Below are 25,576 nucleotides of genomic sequence, written 5' to 3'. Positions count from 1 at the left end.
TTATGGCATCCATAAACTGGGAATATCCAAAAAAGGAACGATTTTGAAAAAGCAAAACAAGAGACATGCGGAGAGCCTGTTCGCGACACCGTACGATTCTCAGAAACTTCTATAAAATTGATCTTTCACTGATACTTTTCAATAGTTATATTCAACAATTTTTTCTCTAAGTCAGTGTCTATATTCAAATTGAAAAAACCATCTTCGATTCTTCTTTAACCATTTCACTTTCAATGTTGAGTATAGACAATGTTGCATACTTAATACTTTAATATGTTATTAATTAATTGAATAACATATACATGAATGAATAACATAATTAATTAAATATACTTGTCTCTCGTAAAACTAGTCTTCGATTTTACTGTGTTATGTCTTCTTTACAAGACAGCCTGAAAAATTGTGTTTCTATTTGTTATAATTAAATTGCGGTAAGTTATGCATTTACTTTAAGAGATTCCAAAGCGAAAACGCACAGAATAAATACGCTAGGCAAAAATACGTAAAATATTGTAAATAAAATAAAAAAATAGTAAAAAAATATACGTAAAACATTCGCCTTCTCACAATGAATGAAAATACACAAATTTTTCCTACCGATTACCCGACTATTCTTCGAGCTTGAACGGATCTTAACTACTTTTGAAAAGGTAAAGGAATCTCGAAGAGGCGAAAGAAAAAAAAATTGGACAAAGTGAAAGAATCGAAGAAAAATCTTCTCGATGGTGATAAAAGTTTTATCATTTGATCGTGCAGTGTCGCGAGACTCGAAAAAACTTCACGACAACAAGCAACATCGTCTAAGCTTCGAGCAGGCTTCCTCGTCCATCTTATTTTTCGACTTCTCAGCGACCTTACCGGCGTTGGTGTTCTTCTTACCATCTTCTGGGTCGCACCACTCGGCTTGACCGAGTGGCATGTATCCAGAACCGCCCACGCGTCGAATCTCCAGTTCTGATATGTTTTGGTTCCATTTTTGTTTTTTTTTTTTTTTTTTTGTTTTTTATGGTTTCATTCCAGATTCGTTTTGGAGTCACATGCATTTGGAATTCAAGGCGGCATGCCAGCGATGCGAGCAACCGGAACATGCAGAGAAACACACACATGGGGAGAAGACGGGTCAACGAACACCGTTTCTTGCAAAAATAAAAAGGGTAAAAAAGGGCTAAAAGGCCGTTTCCCCTCTGGCCAAAGCGGTATATGGCTCGGGTTGGTTGGTTGAGTATGTTGTATGGAGCTAAGCCGAAGAGATGAAAGATTAATGCATCGTTTTCGAGCAAAATCGTAGTGTCGGAGCAATTTAGGGAATTAATTTGTAACTTGACAATATCGAATGTCTTTTTGGCGCAAAAATGTGTAGTATCTATCTACGTTATGACTTGAAGCAGAATCTGAAATAATTTGAATCATCTTTAGGTAAGTTTGAGCTACTTAAACGCGAATTGAAGTTATTGCAGACAATTTTGAGTTGTGTCACTTGCAGCTACCAACAGTTTAAATTACTCTTAATTAAACTGCTTTGAGATAATGCGACTTTCAGTTACTTCTGATCGATTCGTCATCTAGTAGATTCAGTCTATGCAACTTTAGTTTATTTTTAATCAATTTCAGATCGTATTACTTCAGGTTTTACGAGCTTGAATTTCTTTTAACCAATTTTGAGTCACTTTAAAACCAGTTTTAGTAACATCAAGATAATTTCGGACCGATCTCGAGTTTAAACATTTTGGATGCGACTCGAAGGAACTGTGACGCGAGTTTTAATCACTTTGAATATTCGAGACTATGCTGATTCTATTGGAAGCCAATTGTAAAACACGTTGTCGTTGAATTTTAATTAATATCGACGTCAATTATTCGAAGAATTATCGAGACATCGAGTTTGGAGAATGTTGTGAGAACGTTGTGAGATACGTTTTTAGCGTGCCATTTGCCAATGTAACGTGAAAGTGTCTTCCATTTGCGAAATGGCAGCCTGATTTACAGGCTTCGCCGCGATAAATGCACTTTTGGCTATTACGGGAATCAATCAAGCCGCACAATGCGGCAGCAAGCGCGTTTCCGTACAATGAAATGCATTATCGGCAACCGTTTCATTCAACGTGACACATTCTCTGCAATTCCATGGAACTCGATCGCGGAGAACTCAAAACATCCAATTTTCATTCGAAATCCTGGAAATTCATTAGCTCCGCGAAAGAAATTATCCAATCGTCACTTATAGTCCCGTTTCTCGCCTAATTTCTAATGAAATTACAGCGATCTTATTTAGTTAAATATTCGATTAACGATGCATTAAATAGAAATGTTCGCCACTAATCAAAAAGATCCAGAAGTTCATAAAACTGGTGAGCGTAGAAAATAAAGAGGATGAATGAAAGAAAGTCTAGAAGGAAGATACATAACAAATCAGTGCTGTATTGTAAAATGGATAATTTCTAAATGACGTTATTATATTCAAAATATTGGCAAACTCGAGCGACGAGTTAACTCGTCTTTTCTAGTTAACGGATTCAAATACGTTTCTCGAAGATAAGAAAAATAATAGAAATAAGATTCTTTCATCCGAATAAGAAAATTTAAGAAAGAAAAAGAACAGAAAATCAAAAGATTTTTGCTAAGACTTTTATACATAGAAAAATTAAAAAGAAGATTCTTCCCGCGATAAGTCACATGAAAAATTTCATCTACGAATAGTTTTATAATAAATAAATTGGGAAATGTGGGAAATGGAAGAGTGAAAGCAGCATTGGTGTAAAGGGGGGAGAAATTGAAGGTAACCAGAGAAGATAGCCACAGTTAGAGGTGTGAAATGTATACAGACCGTTGTTCGATGAGTCGTAGCGTCGCGACGATACCATGGGCGTCGCCACGTGGTTGTTGCCGATGTAGACGGCCGCTGGTGAGGATGGTGAAGCGCCAGTCTGGCTGTTCTGGCTGTTGCTGCTGCTACCACTGCTGCTAGCACTTCCTGCGCTGCCAGCTAGTCATGCAACCAACCAACCAAAAGACGAGCTACTGTCAGCCTCCGAACAGCTTCCTCTCGGTCGCTTCTGGTCGCTTTTTTTCGTATCGTTATGATTCGATCGTTGCACTCTCGTATGTATTCAAATCCAAACAACTTCATCCAAATTAAATTCAAATTAAGACAATCGTTTTAAGGGCAATTTTTAAGAATGAGGATAAAAAATGGTACGTTCCAATGGTTTTATTTAACCGGTATAGCAGTATGTATCGATGATGTTGATAATAGCGATAGATTTTAGGATAATGAATTTGAATGGAACGAATCAATAATAGAAGATTCATAATAGAATTCGATTGGATTTGCTTTAAAGTTGGACAGCTTCATTATTAGAAGTAATTATTCTTCGTAAGATATATCGAGGTTTCATTTGCAGAAATGGTAACGAATTATTGGATTAGATACGTAGATATTCGCGAACGCGAAAAGAAGTTGAATATAATTATTATCAACGATATTAAGGAAATTAGGGTTTGCAGGAAAATGGTAATGTACCATTGGGCTAGGTTTATCGGTATACGCAAATGTAGAAAGGTGTCGAATATAATTATCACGGAAAATTCTTTTGTAATGTATTGAATACATGTATAATGTATAAAGTGAAAATAGTTTGGGAAGGTAAATATAAATACGAGATGGTAAATGTGAGGATAAAATTCAGGAGAAGCTTCGAACAGATATTTCTATTTAAATCAACATCTCCAAATTAAACTTTTACGAGAGTGCAACGAGCTGTCGTTGAGAGAATACCAAAAAAGAGGAGAACGAGAGAGAAAGAAAAAAGAAACGGGTGGAGAAAAGAGATAAAAGAGAATAGGGGAGATCACAAGAATGAAAGAAAAGTCGTAATCGGAAGCGAAATTGGCAAAATGCAGGCGTTTACGAGGTGGCTCGCTTAAACGAGCTTCGCATAGATCGAACAAACGAGTACAAAGTGTCAGACACTCTGCGATCGTTTCGATCGTTTCATCTGGATCAGACGGTACTAGGTGAAGCGTCGACGAGATTCCAATGAAAAAAGCGATGCTGGATGATCAGGCGAATTTTTCGTTGGACCTCGTTGAGCAATGATTTGATCCATTTCGATAGAAAAGGGAAGATTCGTGTGTATATGTGCGTAATATCGAGAATCGAGAATTGGTGCTGTGTAACGTTCGTATCTATAGTGAAAAATGGCAGACGAAAATGTTAAGACGGCAAAAAGTGGCGGGGGGAGCGCAAGCATCAAAAATGGTTTGTGAACAAATCTAAGGCACGCGAAGCGTGAGAATATTCGGTAATTTGACTTCGACCAAGTACATGGCCAAAAGAGATAAAAAATTGTAGGGGAGAAAAGAAAAGTCCAAGTCATGCTTCGACTCATTCTAAGAGGGACTCACCGATTTCTGCCTAGCGAGTCGGTCTTCTGTCTTGTTTCTGCTTTGGTAAATTGTCTTTTGTTGTTTGAACGATACACGAACTTAACGTTGTTCAATTTCTCAGTATAGTGGTTTAATGCTTGAGGGGCCATTTAGATTTGAGAATTGTAAAAATTGATATTGTCGTTATTTTTGGTTATTTTCGTCGCTATTCGAAGGAGAATAATTAGAGAGAAGTTAGTTCTTACCAGATATCAAAGATCTATATAAAAAGAAAAAATGAGGAAAGCATACATTCGCTTAACATTGGAACTACTGATCTGTAATACACCGTATTAAGTAATACCGTATTAATAATATCCACAGATATCCACAGATGATTGTATTTAAGATAGTTTAACGAAAATAAATAGATCAATTTTCAATAAAAATTATTTTGATATAATGCATGTTTTTAGTAATTATAAGAATAAAAAATGTTTTGTAGTTCTAATGTTAAACAAATAATCTTACGAATCCTCCAAAACGAGCGCGTTTACTTTGAAATTATTAATAAAACCTTTATTTAGAATAGTTTCATTCGAAGTTCAAAAATTTGGTCCTTTAAGCATTATGAAAGAACCACTACTAAGAAAATTACCTTGAATCAAGGTATTGAAATATTTTCACAAAACTTTGCTCCTCTATGCATTGTTAAAAACATCGAGGAGCTTTCGATTCAGGCAGAAACGGTTCGACCGCGACAGAAAATCTTACCGATTCGTCGGGTAGGGCTCGTTGGCTGAATTTCAGTATCCTTGCCTCGTATCCTACGCCACGAAGGCGCATTTCCGATAATAGCCGCAAAGGGAGTCTGCAATTTCGCAGGTCTCTGCTGGGACCGATCGTAAAGAAACTTTTATGCACCGATAAAAAAGAAGCAAAAACGATGCTTCGTAATATCGCGACGAGGGTTCGATTATTCTCGTCCCGTTCACATTCCTTTTGTACGTCATTTCGAATGCATAATGCATAAAAAGTAGAAAGAAGAAAAGAAAAAGGGGGAGCACAAACGTTTTCTATTATTTTTCTACGATTCTTTCTTCGTTTCGTCGCACTTCGTTCAGCATTTTATTTACTCCGCTTTCTATGTGCCTATATAGTTTCTTGTCTTCCATCTTCTTACTTTTTCTTCGTTTAACTCTGACATTTTTAATCGAGATTAGGTTCCTTCGTTCATTCGAACATTGTCGTGATTTTCTTTTTGAAACGAGTTTCAATTGGACAGGACAGGCTTCGTAGAAATTCATTCCTGATTTATGGATCCTCTGTTTCCTTTCTTCGACAATCGAAAGAGTATAGCGTTTAAACAGCAAATATCCTTTAATATTTACTAATATTTTATACAGTGGGTAAATTCAATTTTCTTAAAAATAGAATTTTAAGGTTTGGAAATGTAAAGTTTGTGAGTATTAAAATACGTGGACCTTTCGATCTATAAGTAAATTATAGATGAGTAATTCTTTATCCTTGTTTTTATTCTTCGAACGATGAAATTTAAAGCAATCGACACTGGCGTAGGCGGAAGTGACAAAAACTTTTCTCCACCGAGAGCCGAAAGAACGGTAGAAACGCAAGGGCTGATGTCCGGACTTTTTGTGCCATAAAAGACAAGAGTAATTATCCTTATCTCTATGGCGCACGTAAAATGTTAAGGAGGACACGGATATTACAAACTGCACAGACATTAACCTTCTACTCTTCTCTAGCCAAGATTTTACGACTTTACTGCTTTTTACAGTTTATAGCTTTGACGATTGTTATTGAAATTTTTTAAAATTTCGTTTCTTAATAATAGAAATTCAATTTCGTGAGTGACAAATGTATCTGAACTCCCTAAATTTTAGTAGACTAATCACAGTTGATATTTTATACAATTGATAAAAAAACATACATATTTTTTGATATCTATCCTTGGAATTTACGATGTTTTACAATTAACAATTAATAAGAAATAAATCTTTGAAAGTAACTGCGTTATTTACAATTCTATCGAACCCCGATAAACTCCCGCGTCTCAAGCTCGGATCAAATAAAAGTTAATTGAAAAGATTTATATGATCAAATAAAAAAATCCTTTTCGTAGAAGAAAATTAATAAGGTAAGAAAACAGTATTTTTTTCGTGAAGAAGAAACTCAAGACTAACATCAATGTAAATATTTTTAATATAAAGTCGGAAACAAATATGAAGTCGAAATATATAACGTAATATTAAAAAAAATATATAAAATCGAAATATAGAACGCAATAAAAAAAAAAATAAATAAAATGTCAGCCCCTTCGGTAATATAAAAAAATATAAAAATTTGAATGTCGTCTCGAAATCGATTCTACCGTACTTCCCTCTCAGTTCGCTCTCACCACCCGATTTACCTTGTGCTCCCTGTAGGAGTACCGCGGCTAATCCAAGGGGGTTTCCCTGAACCTGGTTCTGGGCTTGCTTGTTCGTCTGGCTCGCTGCCATTACCCTGGAGAACGCGGACACGGCAGCGGGACTGTTCGGAGGTGTGCCCTGGGAGGCGGGGCCTTTGTCGAAGAGTTCGAATCGTACCGATTAAAAATACGTCGAATAATTTTATAAAGGGCCAATCAACACCAGGATCATGTGGCCAAACTCAACACGAGACTCCACAGAAACAGCGTCAATGGGGACATTTAGCTAGACCGAGTCACAATTGGGTCTATCGAGATTAGATCGGACGAAACCAGTTAGAAGACGATGGATTAGAACCATTTTAAATTAGTCTTATTCGGGGCACGTGGCTTTTTTGGAATTATTCAGAGGTTTTAAAAATAGAAGCGAAGAACGCGTTGATGATTAACACTTTTGCTGCCATTACAAACTCATTCTCTCTCTTCGGGAAATTCGTTGCTTTATTAGAATTTTTATTGCACCTAACGTGTTATCAAATTTCCAAAGCTCAGAGAGTAACAGTAATGAAATATTTTCTTTTTAGGTGTGAAAACACGACAGCAATGAATATGCGACAGCGAGACAGCATCAGCGGAAATGCTAAATAAGAGGATTAGTGTTAAAGAAGATCGGCGCCAGGAGTTACTGGATTTTGTTATTCGTTAAGCTTCCTTACGGCTTTTGGAGATAGTTAATACGCTTCGTGAGACACTCTTGTTAAAAGACGGCGATGATATCAAAATCACTCGACGAAGGATCAGCTAAGGATAGAGTCATGAGTCAGTCTGTTAAGTGTTAGTCACTCTTGTGTTAGAAGACGATGAACGACGATGTCCAAAAGATAATATTGAAGAAGATTGTATGAGATTACGAACACGAATCAAACGAAGAACACTTCAGATGATGATTAGAATCACAAACACTTTCGTTAATAGAAGAGGCGGCCAACAATGAGAATCCCAAGACAACTGCGTTAAGTCAGTCTTTTTCTAGTGAACATCACATCATATATAGTCTTCTATATATATGTATATTATATACATTACTAGCGAAGATCTATTAGTGTACCTTCAAATTCTTTTTAAATTAACAATACTAAAATACACTTCAATAATCATAAATTAACCATGATATTGCTATACACGATCTTCATCGAATGTCGCGAGAACTGACTCAACGCGTTTCTTCTCAATTCCACAAACCTATCAAAAAAAGAACCAAAAATATCTTTCAATTACAACCAAAAGAAAATGATAGAAGAAAAAAAAAAAAATTGAGAGAAATACGTTTGGGCGATGTGAATTCCGTGGCCTTTCGTTTCAGCCTCATCTGCAGTGCGTTTGAGAAGCGTGACACGCGCGCGTTCGAGCGAGTTAACAAACGAATTCCAACCGGAAAACTGTAGCCACCGGCGTGGTAGCAGCAGCGACCTTTGGCTAAGTAGAACGAGAATAGTTACGCACAGTCACGATAGATTCCCGTCCGACATAGACACGGTTTCGCGACTGAAAATAGATCCAGAAAGGCTGGCTGGCGATCGTGACCTAACGTACGTCCGATTCGAACAGAGTCGGAAGTTCGTTTTCGCGTGGGACGTCGCCATTAATCATCCGACAGTCTCGGTATATACCCCTCGAGACGACCAGAAACCAAAACGTCGATTTTAAGAATGAAAATCGCCATTCTCTGGCTATAGCCAGAGATCGTTGTGTCGTTGCCAGATATATGATTGGTTTCACCTGTTTGTGGAGAAGGATTCTAGACCTAGCGAGAATTTTTGGCGCATCGTCGACGCATTACGAAATTTCGAAAATGTCTTCAGACGCTTTAGAGGACGTTCTAATAAGCCGGACTTTGAATTTTAGATTTGCTTTGAAAGAGTGACTGGGAATGAAAAGCCGAACAAGATGGATCGAAGTTTGTTGGATGAAGTTGATTGGAGGTACATGTTGTTTCGTAACGATCACGGTGCACGATGAATCGTGTTGTAAAGAATGAAAGCTTTTTTCAGCTGTTGAAATGAAAATGTGTAAAACAGGTGTAAAGCAGAAATAAAATAAATTAATAAATATAATAATTCTTTTACTAACAACGTTCGATTAACTGTCTGTAAATAAAAAATAACGCTGAAATTTCAAACAACTGACTGATAGACTTTACAAAATCCAAAATTCTATAAAAATTCCCATAATTTTGTACCTATTGAGAATATGTTTATACATTATGAAACCGTCTGTACATCCAATTACGTACATCTTAAACAAACATCCACCAATTCACGATTATTTTGACAAAAGGATTCAAAGAGGAGTCCCCATCAACGGTCCTCCTGGCGCAATAATCACACAAAGTAAGTCCAAGGCTCACCATAATTATCAGGCTGCTTCGATGAACCCGGCAAGCCAGCGGTGACCGACATTTCGAAGACTTCACCTACTGTCCCCTCCGAAACGCATTTATCACTATCACTCTCAAAACACAGCGCACTTCTTCCCTTTTTCACCGAAGTATCGAATAAAAGCGCAAGACTTGCAATCGTAAAAAATCACACGAGAGATATAAACGATGCTTTCAAAGGCCCTCGGTTCCGCGCGAAAGGGAGGAAAATCGAAGATCGACTCGATTTTATTGCGCTCCGCACGGCCGGCTTCGAGGATGGCCGAACGAACGACGCGAACTGCTGCCAATCTATTTTCAAGCGGTGCCAAGCGGTCAGGTATTTCCGTTGACAGCGCGACACGCGCGTTCGGGCGAGTTTACTGCGAAGATTTCATATTTTCTCGATGGTCATCGCCGCCATGCGAAATTCCATATCTGTTTCAGCCAAAATTGTTGACATCGTAGACTTTCCCCCATTTTCACGATCCGCTGTGCCGCTGACGTTCCAGCTGTAGTCCAGGTTTAAAGATTTTGGCTGCTCAAGGTCACGATGTGTGGCTATAGGTTAGTATAGGGGTGACGAACTGAGGCGGCCTACGTGCGATCTTCGCTCCTACTTTCTTGGCTCACAGACTCGTAGGAAAATCATGTCCTCTATTTTTCTACACGCTACGATTCTACACGGTGTAACGAAAATATTACTGTAACTATAGAGTTTCGTTTGCTATCCCTTTCCCTCTGAATCTAATTGGAAGATATCTGATTCCATTTGCGAGATTTCCGATTCTAATTTAGAAATTTATCATTCTAATCGAGAGAATTCGTGCAGTTTGTCATTAAAAAGTTCGTCACCTCTACGTTAGAGAAACTCAGTCGTTTACCTCCACTATGGTGCTCGAATAATTTGCGGGAGTGGGGGTCTATTCGAGCCATGGTGGGGAGAGTAGCCTTGAAACTAAGCTGATTTGAAACGGGCTATATTCGTCTATACCGCTTGGTTAACTAATTCTGTCTCGTAAGAACGTAGGTATAAGGCACCGTTAATATTATATAGTAGCCTAAAGGTATATTTGTATGCGCCGTAAAGTATCTGTGGAGACGAGATCATAATTCTATAGCGTTTCTATACGACAATTCGAAGTGTCTTTGAGCAGTCATAATATTTGAGCCTGACTATAGCTAAGATCAACTGTTCCAGTGAACTCTAAAGAGATCAATCACGTGACAGGAAGAACTTCAAATGTTCAAATTACAGAATGATATCTAGATGATTTGCCTAATCTAGAAAAAAATCTGCTTTGTGAGGGTCAAGTTTCCTTGATTGAATTACATGTAATAATTGTTGAGAGACTAGTCGATAATGGCGGATACGTATTCATTCGCAGAAGAATGATAACTAATGCTGCTCGAATTATCGAGCCACCCAACGCAAAATGCTTTTGGCGACTATAATGGAGGGGAAAAAGGAAGAAGAGAATTTCTACAAGATGATTCTCGTCTAGGTTTATGATCAAACGATTAAGCAACTTGGGAACCCAGGCTATCTATTCGATCAAAAGGCAAGCCGACTAAAATTTGCTAAAGCTTACGATGCTGGATCTACTTATCGTTTAATGTTGTCAAGCTGCCACAGACGTCTCTTCCAAGAGGCTCTTCGTCCCTGACCAAATTTTTTCGTCACGAAATCATCGTAACGGGGTACACAACTCTAATTACGTTGCTTATAAACGAATCATTTAAAATAAAATAGTAAAGAAAGAAAAAGATAAATAAAGACAGCCAGCTGCTCGATATGGTAACAGTATAAGTATACATATATATATTTTTCAATTTCCTAGACAGCATAACGTTCGTAACAGCGCAAGAACAACAATTCCTACGAAACAATGTTCTAACATTTGCTAAAACAATATATATATATAATATAAATAACAATGACGCGATAAAATGTGTCGTAATCGAGATATCGCGACAGTTGTCTATAGATTGTTCTACTCGCCTCGAGCAGTAGATCCGCTAGGTGTCTGATCAGACGTCCTCGAATACTAATTTTCTCGTCGCTACCATCGGTTGGCGTTCGCTTCTTCCAGCGTTGTAATTACGCTCGTTTTTAAATCGAGCGCGGATTTACACACATGGGTGGAAACACAAACAAGGGAAAAACGTGAACGAAAACCCCGGCGCTTTCGTTTTCGTAAGATCTGGACCTCCGATTCATTTTATTTGAGAAGGGAATCGCGTGACTTGTCGTTACATAATTTTGATTCAATTTTCATCGTGGAGATGGCTACAGAGATTGTTGGTTTATTTTCAATGGTTTGTGAAATATAGAGTGTCTTGTTTAATTTTATTATTGGAGACAGGAATAAATACAGTAAGCGTTTGGTGACGTGAAGATCTAGTTTCTTCAAGATTATTTTGAAAGTTATTCTACGTCACATTAGAAGAAGAAAGAATTGATAAAATATGGATATTCATTCTTGGAATAATTTTCAAGGTATCTTTATCGGTGAAAATAGAAACAAATAAAATCTTCTTCAAATAATTCAAATAAAACCGTCGCTAGTATAGTACAAAGGTCTGATATACTACGCTACCAAAATTCTACTAGAATAAAAATATCTCAAGTTCTCCTATCGCAAGTTCGCAAAAATTGTCTCTCTTCGATTTTCTGTCCTACTTTACCAAATCGCTTGTTATCTGCGAAACGATCGCAAAGTTGCGAACACTAAAACTTTCATTAGAAAAATTTCACAAACCATTGCCAAACATGAACAATCCATTTCCAATTTAACTCTTCATCCCTTAAAAGTTTCATCAAACTAATCAACGGAATCATGCGAGATCGCCTTCGAATGTACATAGACAAGCCTTTTCCTTTTTGTTTTTATCAAGACATCAAAAGATATACACACACGCGCACGTTTACACGGACATCGTCGTGCAGAACGAAGAAAGGGAAGAAGGGACGATTTCTGATCTCCCATGTGGTAAAGGGGGCTATGATTAACTTGCAGACCGATCAGAGGGGAAGCAAACGCACGCAACGGTCCTTATTAGTTCGTGGAACGAGAGGAGGCTGGAGAGACGGTAAATCCGAAGTACGAGTTAGCGGAAGCTGGAACAGACAGGGTGCAAAAGCTCGGCTCGAAGCTCGTCACTGAGCCCCTCGTGGCCATTGGCTTCCCCGGTTCGTCGCCCTTTTCCGGTCCCCTCTCGCCGTAGAACAAGGGAAAGCTCGTGGAAACGTGAGGTTATCGGGGGTTTCTTGCTGCCATTTGGAATAGGCAATTGGCGTATTTCTTCTTTAGCGAAATCAGTAACACACGACATCTTTTTGTATCTTTTCTTTAGTACACATTCCAGTGTATTTATTATTATTGTGCTTAAATCGTGCTATATTAAGAAATTGATTTTCTAGCGAGAGGGAACCTTCGAGGTGCTGGATGTTTCATCCTTTTCATCAAGTTTGGACAAAATCGGATCTATCTTTCTTTGAAGAAAATTTCATGGAACCTTCTTTACCTTTTTTAAAGAAATGTATCCGAAAAGTATTGGTAACCTGTTTGTACATGTTGATGCTACAAAAATAAACATTGCTTGTGGTTTTTAAAATATTCGTAGCTTGTAACTTGCGATTTACAGAATTTTACTAAATATTTTAGTAGTTTAGTTGTATAAAACAGCTCTGCTATGTATATATTGATTGCGCTATATTACAAGATATTGCATTTTTTTAACCATCAACTAGTTTCGTCAAATCATAGATCATTACGACGATTGGTTTAAGCTTGAGTTAATCGGAGCAGAGATTACTTTAATACGATACTTAATCCAACATTAACTTGAAACTAATAGAATTAAAAATTAAGTAACTCGATCTAAAATTATTGTATTTTCCAACAGGAGACTACTGTTTGAGACCCAAAATGTAATATGCACGAACAGAACAGTAGCGATAAAAGGAATTGACCAAACTATAATTCGTTTCTGCGTTTCACATAAAATTATCCTTTAATAAAAAAGAAAAAAAAAAAAGGAAGCAAGATTTTCTAGAATGTTACGTTACAAGTCACGTTACATTTTTTATCAAAAATACAACGTACAAGAGAACAATAATGAAGAACGAATTGGCTGAAGGTCAGGGGACCGGAAGCCACAGAAGCAGCTTCGGTCACGCGGTTCCAGCGACGCGAACGGGAGAAGCCAGTCTGAACCGGAGGACGTCTACACGTAACACACGTGGAATATATACGTATATATATAATATATATATGTAAATCTAGACGGAGGTACGTAATATATGTATACACATGAACACGAGACGTCGAAACGCGCGTTATGTACACGTTTCTCGGCCTTCGATATGCAAGGTTTACCTTCGGGTTCTTTGGCAATGACCGTGCTGCTCCGGTCGACGACGCCCTTCTTATCCTCTGTACAACAATACACACATACATCACGGATATGCGACTTTTGTTCTTCTTCTTTTATGTAAAAAAAAAGCCTATTTTTATGCATTCTTTTTTCGTTGCTTCTCTTTTCGCTTTATACAAAGACTAGAGACCAGCCAACGCGCGTTAATTTTTAGCTAAGCTGATTCTTTTTGTTGTTTTAATCCTCGTGGCACTTGTGTTTGAGTTAACCAGAAAGCCCCTTATCCTTGGGAAATTCACATTTTACATTTTTCTTTTTTTTTTTTTTTTGTTGAAGAAAGCTTCGTTTGGTTCGAGGTACAAATTTTTACGATATTTTTCATGCTCTTCAATTTTTCGTTACAAGTCGATTAAAACTCTTTTGCCTCAGACTTTTTTATATCTTTTATAAGAAAGATTTATTACTCTTGTTAACCTTGCAGCGCCGTTTTGGTTATTTTCGATTTCTTTCTATTCTCATATGAAGAAGTTCTTCATTTTAGAGACTGCTATTCTTCCACGTCTTATAAAAAAATCTATTCTATTAAAATTATCTTTAACTGTCTTTATTTTCTATTAAATTTACCAAGTTTGAGGAAGACGTAAAAGAGTGGTCATTAATACGTGTGATATCTTATGTCAATGATTTTCTTGAAATATCCTTTCGTTGAAACGAAAGCTAAAGTTGAGAAATAAAAATTCGAGAATTATTGCAAGGTTAAGTACTCGTTTCCGCAATCACGTCGATGATATTTTTGCTTCCGTGGTACGTCGAGTATCGACGTTGCATCAATGTTAAGCTCAAACTTTTATGAAATTTATTTACCCTAATTATGAAAGTTTTCTATGAGAAAGACAGAGGAAGAGTTCTAGATATTCCCTTTTTAGTTACAAGTAGATTGCAAACTCTGAAACATCGAAAACGCGTCGACGCTTCCTTTAAATCTTACTTCCGTCGCGATAATTAGTTTCACGTAAGGAAAACAAGCTTCGTCCCGCCGTGTTCGCCACCAACGATACTCTGTTAACAAATAGTCACGGAGAATCAGAGGTAGAAACTTTATCGGCGAGGAGCATGCTTCCTTTGTTCCTTAGAAGGAATTATTCTGCTTAAAGAGCACGATGTCGACGGCTTTGGCGCAAAGGTGATTCATTAAAGAAGGAAAACTTTCAGCGACGGCAACACTCTGTGTCCGATTTCACACTCAGTACCTCAATTTCTTTTATCCTAAGAATTTTAACAGGGCAAGGAGTTATTGCCTTCTGGATCGCTTTGAGACAAGTGTCACGATTTCATAAGATACTTTGATCATGGGTTTTCGCTATTTGCAAAATAGCTGGACTCCGTGGCTGTTGATATGGAGATAGGAAGAAAAAAAAAATATTATTAACGGACAGATGTACATCGAGCTTGGAGGCACGGGTATCCAATTTCAGAAAGCTTGACGTACCATCGAACGCGATTTCTTTGTTTATCTTTCCTACATCTCTTTATTCAGAATAATTAAAATCATTCAAAAGAAACCGAATAAAGAATTACTTATGGTTTTAAAAAATATTCTCCAGTGAATCTATAAATTTTGTAATTTAAGGATTCGTAATATATTGTAAAAATATCGTGCAATTTATTCCAAAGATCAGATCAGAAGAATTTTTCGAAACAATTATGTTGAATAATTTGATAAATATTGCTCGAGTTCGATGCAGTCGTGCCAGTAAATGTACAAGCTGACATTCAAAGCGATAAACATTCAGTATAACAAGCGTTTAATACAAAAGCAATTTTTCTCTTGATATTAACCCATCCAAAAGATTAGTTCTCCTTTATTTGATAAATGCCACAGAGTTCCAGCTAGTTCACAGAAATCGATGCTCTAGCTACGTAAAGTGGTAACAAGGTACTTTCTAGCTTATTTAATCTCTAAAATATAAGCTAACGGAAGATGACAATGATAAAGATAGAGAGATAAAGTGAAATAGAAGTAGACAAAAAAATGTTATATAGCAACACCGAGCGTATTTATTCGGTATGTCCATAACTTAGTCTCTCGATCGAGTATCATATATCGAGATCTCAAAGTGTCGTATCAACTCGGGTTCTCTTGAAACACAGGAGTTCGGGCAAAGGGAAGAGAAAGGGAACGTGCGGTGGCGATCATACGATTGAAGAAAAAGAAAAATAATATATATATATATATAAGTCGATAGTCATTCGTGTCGAAGAATTAAGGATGGTAAAGTGGGTCTTGAGAGTTAACTTTTGCCTTCTGGCACCCAACGATTGAAAAGAAATTGAAAAGAAGACATTCTTTATAAAATTTTTATCAAAATTTGTGATATAGGATATAACTAAGATTAAGCCTCTTAGGAATTTTTGTAAGGTTCTAAAAATTGGTCAATTTTTCAGATATTTATACTTTCCAATTAAGAAAAAATTGTAAAATTAATTATTATACATTTATATTATACAGAGTAACAATTTTAAACATTTCTGTAGAATTATTGTTTATCCAGATTTGTAATCGTAATTCCAGAATTCTGGAATTAATTTATATTTGTGAATTGTATTTGTGAAATATAAAAAAGAAACGCACACGAGTGGAGGTATCTTTAAACGTACGGTCTTCCCTACATTAATTTCTGTATCTGTAAAACATTTCTATATCCATAAAAATCCCGATTCTATAAAATTCTATAAATCTAATAATTCTATAATTCTATAAATAAAATATAAGTATCATGCCTTCCAGCTTGAACTAACTTTCCAAATCCACTATTGCACCAAAATAGGGAAGAACCAGGATCAAAGCGGATAATCCAGGGTAAAATAATTGAGATAAGGTGCCATATCAGAGGGTGCAGTTCGGTGGCGAACGTGCAAACGTCGACGAAGATTACGTGAAAATCCATCGTTCTTCTCGGAGGACACAAACAATTGCATCCAATAAAACAAGACACTTTCGTAAGTATATAAAAGAAAAAGACAAAGGTAATGAAAAATCTTAACAATCAAGAAAAGACCTGGTGGATTATATAATATAATAAATCCCTGGAGAAGTTATATTGCTCGAAAGATCAAGGAGCATAACAATTCTTACGAGATTTATCTCTTATATATAATATTATATCTAGCAAAACGAGACAGAAAAATGGCAGCCATAATAATATAAGGGATAGAAGGGGAACATAGACATAGGAAAACAGACAAGTTGTTGCTCGTTGTAGAACATAAACGAGCTCGAAACTCGGCATGGAAACTATTTTATTTCGCCGAGATATTATCGTCGAGCTCCTTCGAATTTCAAAGAGAAGCAAAACGAGCAGTGAGGAACTTGGTTTCATTTCATTGGTTTATTTTTCATTTCGTTTCTCGGACTGAGAGCGTGACACTTAACTTAGAACACTTAACTCTTAAGAAGGTTTCTTTAAAGATTCTTAGTCATTTGATAGGTTTGTAAAAGGTTTCTGGAATAGAGGACATTTTCGATGATTATTTCGCATTCTTTTCGAAATATTCTGTATCTAAATATTTTCTTTAAATATTCTAAGTATACTATATTTGTATTCTATTATTTTGAACTTGTACACTCGACTCGGCATCCGAGAAAGCGTGGGTGTCGATGCACAGGCATGCAGATAAAACGAAATAAGACAGGCACGCCCAAGAAGCAGATTGGTTTCATGCTTTTGCGAGGGGGTAGAAGCTTACAAGCGGAGGCGTAAAGTGGTTCTTCGATACTGGGGTTGTCCTGTTTTATTAATATTTTCTGGAGCGATGAAAATATAATACCGGTGTTACAAAATACAAATATTATCATTAATATTCCTATTATAAATTTTATTCGATTTTTCGAACAATGTTTACGATGTTTCGAGTATTTTTATTTAAAACAGCGTCTTGAAGAAACGAGTATACAGAAAAGAAAGCTTTTGCGGTAGAAAAAAAGGTATGTTGCTTTAATTAATAAGATATCTAGAAACAAACAATGGAGAAATATCTATGGTGGTATTATGTTATGTTAAAATTGAATTAATAAAAATCCAATTAATTTATTACAAGTAATTTATCAAAATTAGTATAAGTAAATAAAGTCCCTATATCTAATAACTACTAATAAGTTACTAATTTAATTCTGCCATTTTAATTACTCAAATTGTCTTGAACTTAATACTGTTCAAATTCGTTTCAAGAAATGTTCTACCTTTTGACAGATAATATTTTCCTCATACTCAATATTTTCTCATTTTCAATGGAACTCTTCAAGTTCCATAATAGAGTGAAGAATGTCCATTCTGATGCCATAAACATCGATAAAACGAAACAAACCCAATGGCGAGAACGATTTCTCGCCTCGTTGACGGGTATCGTAAAAGCGAATGCAAGCCATGCGAAACATTGCGCGAGAACGTGAAGTGAGTGTAGAAACGGCTAAAGGTATAGAGAGTGGCAAAGAAAAATGGGGAAAACGAAGAACAGGCAAGTCAGTGATGGTGTTCATAAATCCATAACACCGGTAAAATAGTGATGGTAAAATAGTGTACTTTTCTATCTTTTTTTTTTTTTTTTTTTTTTTGGTGACGGTGAGAGACTGTTTTACGTGAAAATCCTAAGGTTGCTATGAACAATAAAAATTCACGTTTGTGTGACCAGACAGGATTTCGATGCACAGACAGAAGTGAGGAACGAAAAGAAAGAAGTGGATAAGACACAGTGAACGAGCGTTAGAAGAAGAAATGCATCGTTTTCTACGAGATCCGATATGAAAATATTATAATTTCAGGTGGTGTGCACAGCGAGGTACCAACAGATGTGAATTTTCAAAGTGTGCGTGTAGATGGAAGACATAGAAATAAATATTTCTTATTTTTTTTTTTTAATAGGAAAAGAAGAAAAGAATTAAAAAATAAAGAAAATGAAACGATAACGTTACCGTAGTAGATACGATTGTTTTCGTTGATCGGATTTTTCTATTTCCGTTTCGACTTACGTTCAAGTAAAGTGATGAAATCGTTGTGTGCGAGATCGTTGCGTTCTCTACGATGACGACGATCTCTCGTGTGCTTGTCGCTCTCTAAAGTGGACGATGCTTCGCTAACGTGGCACAAACTAATCTAACTTTCTAGATGGCTAATCGCTACTGATTCGCTCGCTAGTGGAAAACGTGGTGGTCTAGCAAAAGTGAAGATGCGCCGCGCGAGAATATGGTTCTCGAGAGACTGTAGATGGTTGACTCGACACGAACTGGAATTGCTCTCCTCTTGAATTTCCATACAAATAGTGGTTTTTACAAAATCTACAAAATTTGTTTCATTTTATTATCAATTTTGTATAATCGGACATAAGCAATGGTTTCCTCTATGAAAAATTCTAAATTATAGCGCGCAAATATTACACAATTATTTTCACTTCCCAAAGGGATATTTCTTTAAAAAAGAAAAATAAAGAGAATTATAAAAATACTAAAAAAAAAAAAAAAGTAAAGAATAACGAAGAATGGAGCATTTCCAATTCAATCGTCAGCCACGAAGAGAAGCCTCTACTAAACAAACTATGAATATCACAAATTCCCTTAATCCAAATAAAAAAAAAAAGAAAAGTTTGAAGATCTGAAAGAAAACGTAAAAGAGAGAAAGCTTGATGAATGCTAGAGGAAACGAAGAGGAAGCGAAAGCGGCGCGAGAGCCGGTATCATCGTCAAACAATCGATAATTTATTCGTTTAATGAAATTTCGATCCCTTGACTAAATTTTTTCCTTTCCAATTTCCAATTTTCCCTGGTCGGTCGTTAAAATCACCGAATTCTATTATCGAGAATTTACGTTAACCCGGAGAATCGATAGGAAAATCTAACGTCTCGATCGAATTACAGGCGAATACGTGAGCCGCCGAATTTCGAACACGTATCCAGGGTTAACGGTTTCCAGCTAACGTTCGCGAGTAATTTCACCACTCCATTATCCGACTCCGACTTTCTCATTGTGCCACGCTAATTGCACACCAGTGGATAGCGTAAGCCATGAAATGAGAAACGAGAAACGGCGGTGGTCGCTATCGAGACTTTTAATAAACTCCGCTCTCGCGAATTTCCATTCCAGCCGAGAGCGTTTTCTCGAAGAAAAAAGAAATGTTAAGCATTTGGAAGAGCACACGAAAATTGAGAAGCTAATCGCGTTGGAAAAAATTCTAATTTAGAAGTCGTTTTGAGGAAAGATTAGCTGGAATTGTCAAAATGGCGAGCGTTAATAAGAAGACAAGAATTGCGGCGATCGCAAACGGTGGTGGCTACACGATTATAAGATAAATTTTTGTAAATTTTCCTGAAAAACGGATTTTCCGAATACCGAATTGCGGATTGTTTATGCAAATTCATATTTTTCTCAACGTAATTACACTTTACTTTAAATATCTTTTATGTCTGTTTGTATCAGTATTTTCCTTCGATATTTTATATGTATTTTCAAGTTGGCGGTATTTTCTAAATTTTAGAATTCTTTATATTTTTGCAATTTTAAGTATAGATGCATAAACATCCGCAGTCTAATGATTGTCATTAGAGCTTTGCCTTGAAATTGACTTTCAAAGGCTAACATACACTGCTAATCAAAAGTTTGAAATCAGAATTTAAGACACGAAGATTTTTACAATTTTTAAAACTCGAAACGAGTCAAGATTCATAGAAAATTATTTAATCAATCATTTACCACAGAAACGATCATTAAATTAGCAAGAGATTCGATATAAATTCAACTATAAGAAAATGAATCCAAACTTTTGACCTGTAATGTATTGTACAAATCACGTGAATTTTCAATCGTTAACACGTTTGTTGTCCGCGAAGAAAGTCTTTGAAATTATTAACTCGTAGTTTCGTTCATAGAATCAATACACAATAAACAACAGCAATAAAGAAACAAACAAACGATAAATATCTTACATATAAATAACACTGTCGATTTAAGGACCTAAATTTCCGTATTAAAAAAAAAAAAGTTTCGATGAGAGGACAAATTCGAAGTACTCTGACCCACATATGGTTGACCGAACAGTAAACGTGTCAAATACTGACCGAACTCTGTATATTTCCAATAACGATACTTCTGTCTGACGCAATACCGTCTGATACTACTTGAACTGCGCGGACTGACCAATTTAAATTCGCGCTACTGGAAATACGGTAAACGCTGGATGTTCCACTTGATATTCGTAAACATTCGTGTTCAGGTAAGCGTGTGGGTCGTCGAAGATGGCTTTAAAACACGAAAATATTCGTAGCCATGACGTTTTAAAAACGGCGAGAAAAACATTTCGCGCCCCTTTGTGGAAAAGTGCTCGACGATTAAACGTCGATAGAGGAATCGTAAAATTGCGAATTGTTGTTCACTCGAGATTAAGAAACGAAACCTTCGCACGTGTTAAGATTATGGCGAGATGAAGTTCGAATATGCAGGGTGTTTTAATATACGAGACATATCTTAGCGCTGAATAGGGAATGAAATTGAGAAGGTCTAAATAAAAAGAGTTGTTTTATTATAATCTTGTTTTAGAATTTCAATCATTTTTTAATTTAATTCTCTTACTCTGGATATATTGTTAGAAGCACTACGAAAAGATCTAGAAGGATTAAAAGCATATCTTTTTGTGAAAATTGAAAATAGCTGTTTCGAGGATTTTAGTACAGTGTAAAGCACGTTCGTACTGTTCTACTTATACATGAAATTAAAAAATATAATTGTAATATATATTGTTATTTGAGAAGGATCAAATGGAATATACGATAATATTATTCTTTTCATAAAATTCTTTTATCTTTTTTGTATACTCTATTCACCACCTGAAACACGTCTCATGAAACAACCCGCATAATTGAATCCTGTCGACGACATTTGTGCGATATTGTTCTGGTCTCACATCGTATACAATTGTTTTACGCACCTTATGGTTGTACGTACGTGTTATGGATTTGTGAGCATCGTGTATGACCGGACAGAAAAGAGCGATTTTCTCGATCGTTCCTCGTGTAGCTGCTCTATGTATTACGTATATAGTGTTGAGACGGAAGAACGTAACATGTTGTCTGTGGTTGTTTGATCTTGTGATTGTGATACTAGATCGTTTCATAAGTCGTCGTATTCTTGCAAATTGCTGCTTTTATTCTAATTAAGAACGCAGTTTTGTCTAAACCAATTTATAGATGTCACTTTTTATTGAAATCTGGAAAATATATGTATATTGATCGTTTAGTTTCAAATGAATCGAGGATGAATTTATATGGATAGTTTATTCCGATTAGATCGAAAAATAAAATAAAATAAATAGTATTTGTACTGAATATAAATTGATATTTCTATGAAATAAAAATCCAAAGATCTTTCCTATAAATTGCGAATCGATTTATCAATATTATATCCTTTTATCCAAAGTACTATCGAAATTAGTATCTATTAAATCAGTAGATGATCGAAGACTTATGAAATGATTCGATACTCGATGTTTCCACAAGCAATTTCTGTTCCCAATATTATTTCTAAAAAGTCCAAAGCTGCTTCTGGAAACCTCGACAAGATACTACGAGTAAAAGTGTTATATCTATGTGTGACATATTGAAAGCGAGTCGCTTGCTGTATGTATATGGCGATTAAAATTGAACAGTGTCAAAGGACAGACTTACATCGGGTGTTAACTAAAGATTATCTATTTGTGTTTCTAAATTTACTGTCCTAAAAATTATCTACCTATTTCATTAACTATTATCAATCTTATCGATTTACAAATTTCCATTAAACTACCGATAAAAATGTGAACAAATTCACGATTCAGAATTTTTCGAAGAATATTATTATCATTCTCGATAGAAAATATGTAATTCCAACCAAGTAAGATTAGAGCTTGCCGCGGATTCTGATTTACATCGAAGGAATCGTAAACAAGAGGTCGACGGTTTTAGTGCTCCGTAGTATTGCCGTTTTGTGTTCGAGTGTACTCGTGTCTGGCTCGAGAATCAATTCACTCCGTGATAAAGTGTCTGAATCTTGAAAGCGAATGAAACCCATTGACTGCCAGTGTTTTCGGTGTTTACGGAATAGGGGAAGAAACTTGGTTGCATGCACGCCGAGGATCACCAGGATTGCACTCTCGCGTTCTCTGCTTGTTCGATAAGAATTTTTCATTCATCGAATTCTGCATGATTGCCATGCGACAATTTTTTGCCTTACTTTAAAACGAGAATGGTACGCAAATTTTTAGATTCCAGACTTTTAAGCTTATAATTTCGTATGTTCGTCACTTTACGTAAATTCTTCTAATCGCATCTGAATGCGAGTATGGTGCGAAAAGAAAATGTTTAGGTTTTAAATTATTCGAATTTGGTACTGCGTATAATTGTCGTTTGACGGGAAATTGTTTAATTTCATTTGAATACGGTAATAATGAAATTTGATATAGCTCTGTGTAAAGAAGAGTTTTTTTAAGAAAATCTACATGGAAGAAATATCGAAGAAAAATTCTGTTGAAGACAAAGCAAAGAACCAGAGAGATGTTTTTAAAGAGAGAATTACGAATTGCACTCGCGAAAGTACAATCCTGTAAAAAGGTTTTGAATGATTCTGCTCTGGCAATGTATGCGAAAAACGAAGGCTTCCAGTTCCTCCAAATATACCGCAAAGAAAAGAGCAGTTTAAAGCTGACTGAAGGGAACAACTTTCAGAAACACGTGGAATGAAACATTTAACCTTATAAAGACGATCGATATTATTCCACATACTTTCAAAAAATTTCAATTCCCCTAAAATCATAAAAGATATGGTCAAATTTCTTTTTAATGGTATTTTTTCAAATTAGACATTTCTACTAAATTGAAATCGAAGCAAGGAGCGTTGATTAAATTTTTTATAAATATCTTTAAATTACAAAGAGATATTAATACAAATTTTTACATTACGAGTTATTATTAATCTATTATTCCAAGTATCCAAGCAAAGGAACAATTTTTTAATTTTATGGAATCAAAGGACGTTAATTAAATTATTAATAATTTCCATAATTTTCATAATAATTAAATTAACAGTTGAAGCAAAAAGATAACACCGAATATGAAAATACCCATCGAACATCAAATGACTAAAAAGATTATTCTACAATCACTCTTTTACGATAATGGAAATATCTCGATTAATAACAAAAAATATCATAACTCTTCTAATACTGCTTTAAGTTCTCCTAAAAAATCTTTTGTAAGCATTCAGGAATATCTATCGTCAAATCGAAAAATTTCTCAATAACTTCTATTACTTTTGCTTCTGTCTCCTATGTATAAATGAGACTACTATGATCAGTATGATCGTGTCCGAGTGTGTCGATCATGATCAACGAGAAATCGCGAAAGAATAGATGGTTAGAATAGAGAGTTAATCAGGAACGGTTCAGCGACAGCTCATTAGGGCGGGTTTCGATGGTGTACGATAACGAAAACTCGATGGCTAGAATTCAGGTCGACAGAAATACAAACTGTACACGGTTTCGAGTGGTACCTCGATAGGCGAGTAGTATACGTCTCTGCTAAGTAGTGGTAAGTAGACAGAGCCGTTGACAGGCGACGAGAAGTAGTTATTACATATACAGTCAAAGATTTACTAAGTATCAGGTTATACGTATACGTTCACGTGGGTTGAGCGAGGCAAATGGATATAGTCGGACGCGATCGCGTTGCGATAAAGGGTGTGTTTGATCTCTGGGCGTGTTAGTGAGTGTAATTTACATGGTAATGAACTTCAGCGACAGAAATAGTTGAAAGAAGTACAAGGGACTTTGAAAGTCTTATAGTAGAATAGATAGAGGGTTTGATTTTTACTAGAATTATTACGGTTCGAATCTTGGAATGTTAGAAAAATTTTAGTATTTCATTTTCCACTGTTTTGTTGACTATTATTAAAAGAATATTAGTGTATATAGTGATGTTCGCTGTTAAATATTGTATTATATTTAGTGAATTTTAGTGTACAGTTGGATATTTTAAAAGTTAATGTAAAATAGTGGACTTGAATTCTCTAGTTGTAGAATAATGGAAATGATTTGATATGATGGTTGTCATCATAGGATAGTAGTGAGATTGGTGAATACTAGTAGAACTGATAAATAATAGAGTATTGACTAATTGTACACTAAATAAATAATTGTCATTACAAAATAGTTGAAATTAAGAGATAGTAGAGCCCAATAATAACGGAATTGTGACGAAATGAATGAATAGAGTGAAGTCAAGAAAGAATTGAAAGTCCCAATTGGGTAAAAATGATCTTTATCGCAACGTACAGCGAAAATGACTATACCAAATCCCCTAAAAATTGCAGGGAACGATCTTCGATAGTAGAAAGATACGATAGACGAACAGACTATAATACAAGAAAAGAGGAAATCCGCAGTAGAGCGGATCGAAAGTAGCGATACACAAAAGTGTGTTATGCGTCTACAAAGAAGCGAAGAAGAGAGAGATAGTTTCGTGAGAAAGATATAGATAGTACAGCTTCACTGCAAATTCGGTGGGCAACGACGAGTAAAGCTCTCTACCTTTCGACAGTAAACACGCTCCTTATGGCTGCGCTATGGAGGTTCGTTCGATTGTCGCTTATAAGACGAGCTTTATATAAACATAAATTCAATCCGGATCCTTTTGCACAATGAGATTAATTAACTAACAACGTTAGTGAATATACTAACGGTAGATAATTATAACAATTCTATTGCCCTAAACAGCTTTTTACTATTTAACAATTTTCGCGTCAAATAGCAAAGTGAAATTATTCGTATAATTTCATTATCAAATTTGTAACTTGTAAAATTTTGTTAACAATGTTGGTTCAATTACGCAAAGAGATCCAGGAAAATCTGTATCCTTGAACAAATTTCTCGAAACATTTTTAAGAATTAATCAAACGAAATAAATTTCGCTC

General features: G+C 35.8%; 1 protein-coding gene across 36 annotated transcripts in view; it reads right to left on the bottom strand.

The window, feature by feature from the left end:
* The window catches only part of Camkii (Calcium/calmodulin-dependent protein kinase II), a 157,799-nt gene that overhangs the window by 17,462 nt on the left and 114,761 nt on the right, over positions 1–25,576 (bottom strand). For 11 of the 36 annotated variants that reach the window (XM_072009178.1, XM_072009181.1, XM_072009177.1 and 8 more), the window contains one exon: positions 13,595–13,651. The exons of 8 other annotated variants lie outside the window; for them this stretch is intronic. In XM_072009178.1, the coding sequence (XP_071865279.1) occupies positions 13,595–13,651 (57 nt within the window). 17 more of the 36 variants (XM_072009163.1, XM_072009162.1, XM_072009165.1 and 14 more) reach the window with 6 other exon arrangements.

Source organism: Bombus fervidus, chromosome 8 (assembly GCF_041682495.2).
Source record: "Bombus fervidus isolate BK054 chromosome 8, iyBomFerv1, whole genome shotgun sequence".
Classification (NCBI taxonomy): Eukaryota; Metazoa; Arthropoda; class Insecta; order Hymenoptera; family Apidae; genus Bombus; species Bombus fervidus.
This window is presented reverse-complemented; position numbering and strand designations above follow the sequence as displayed.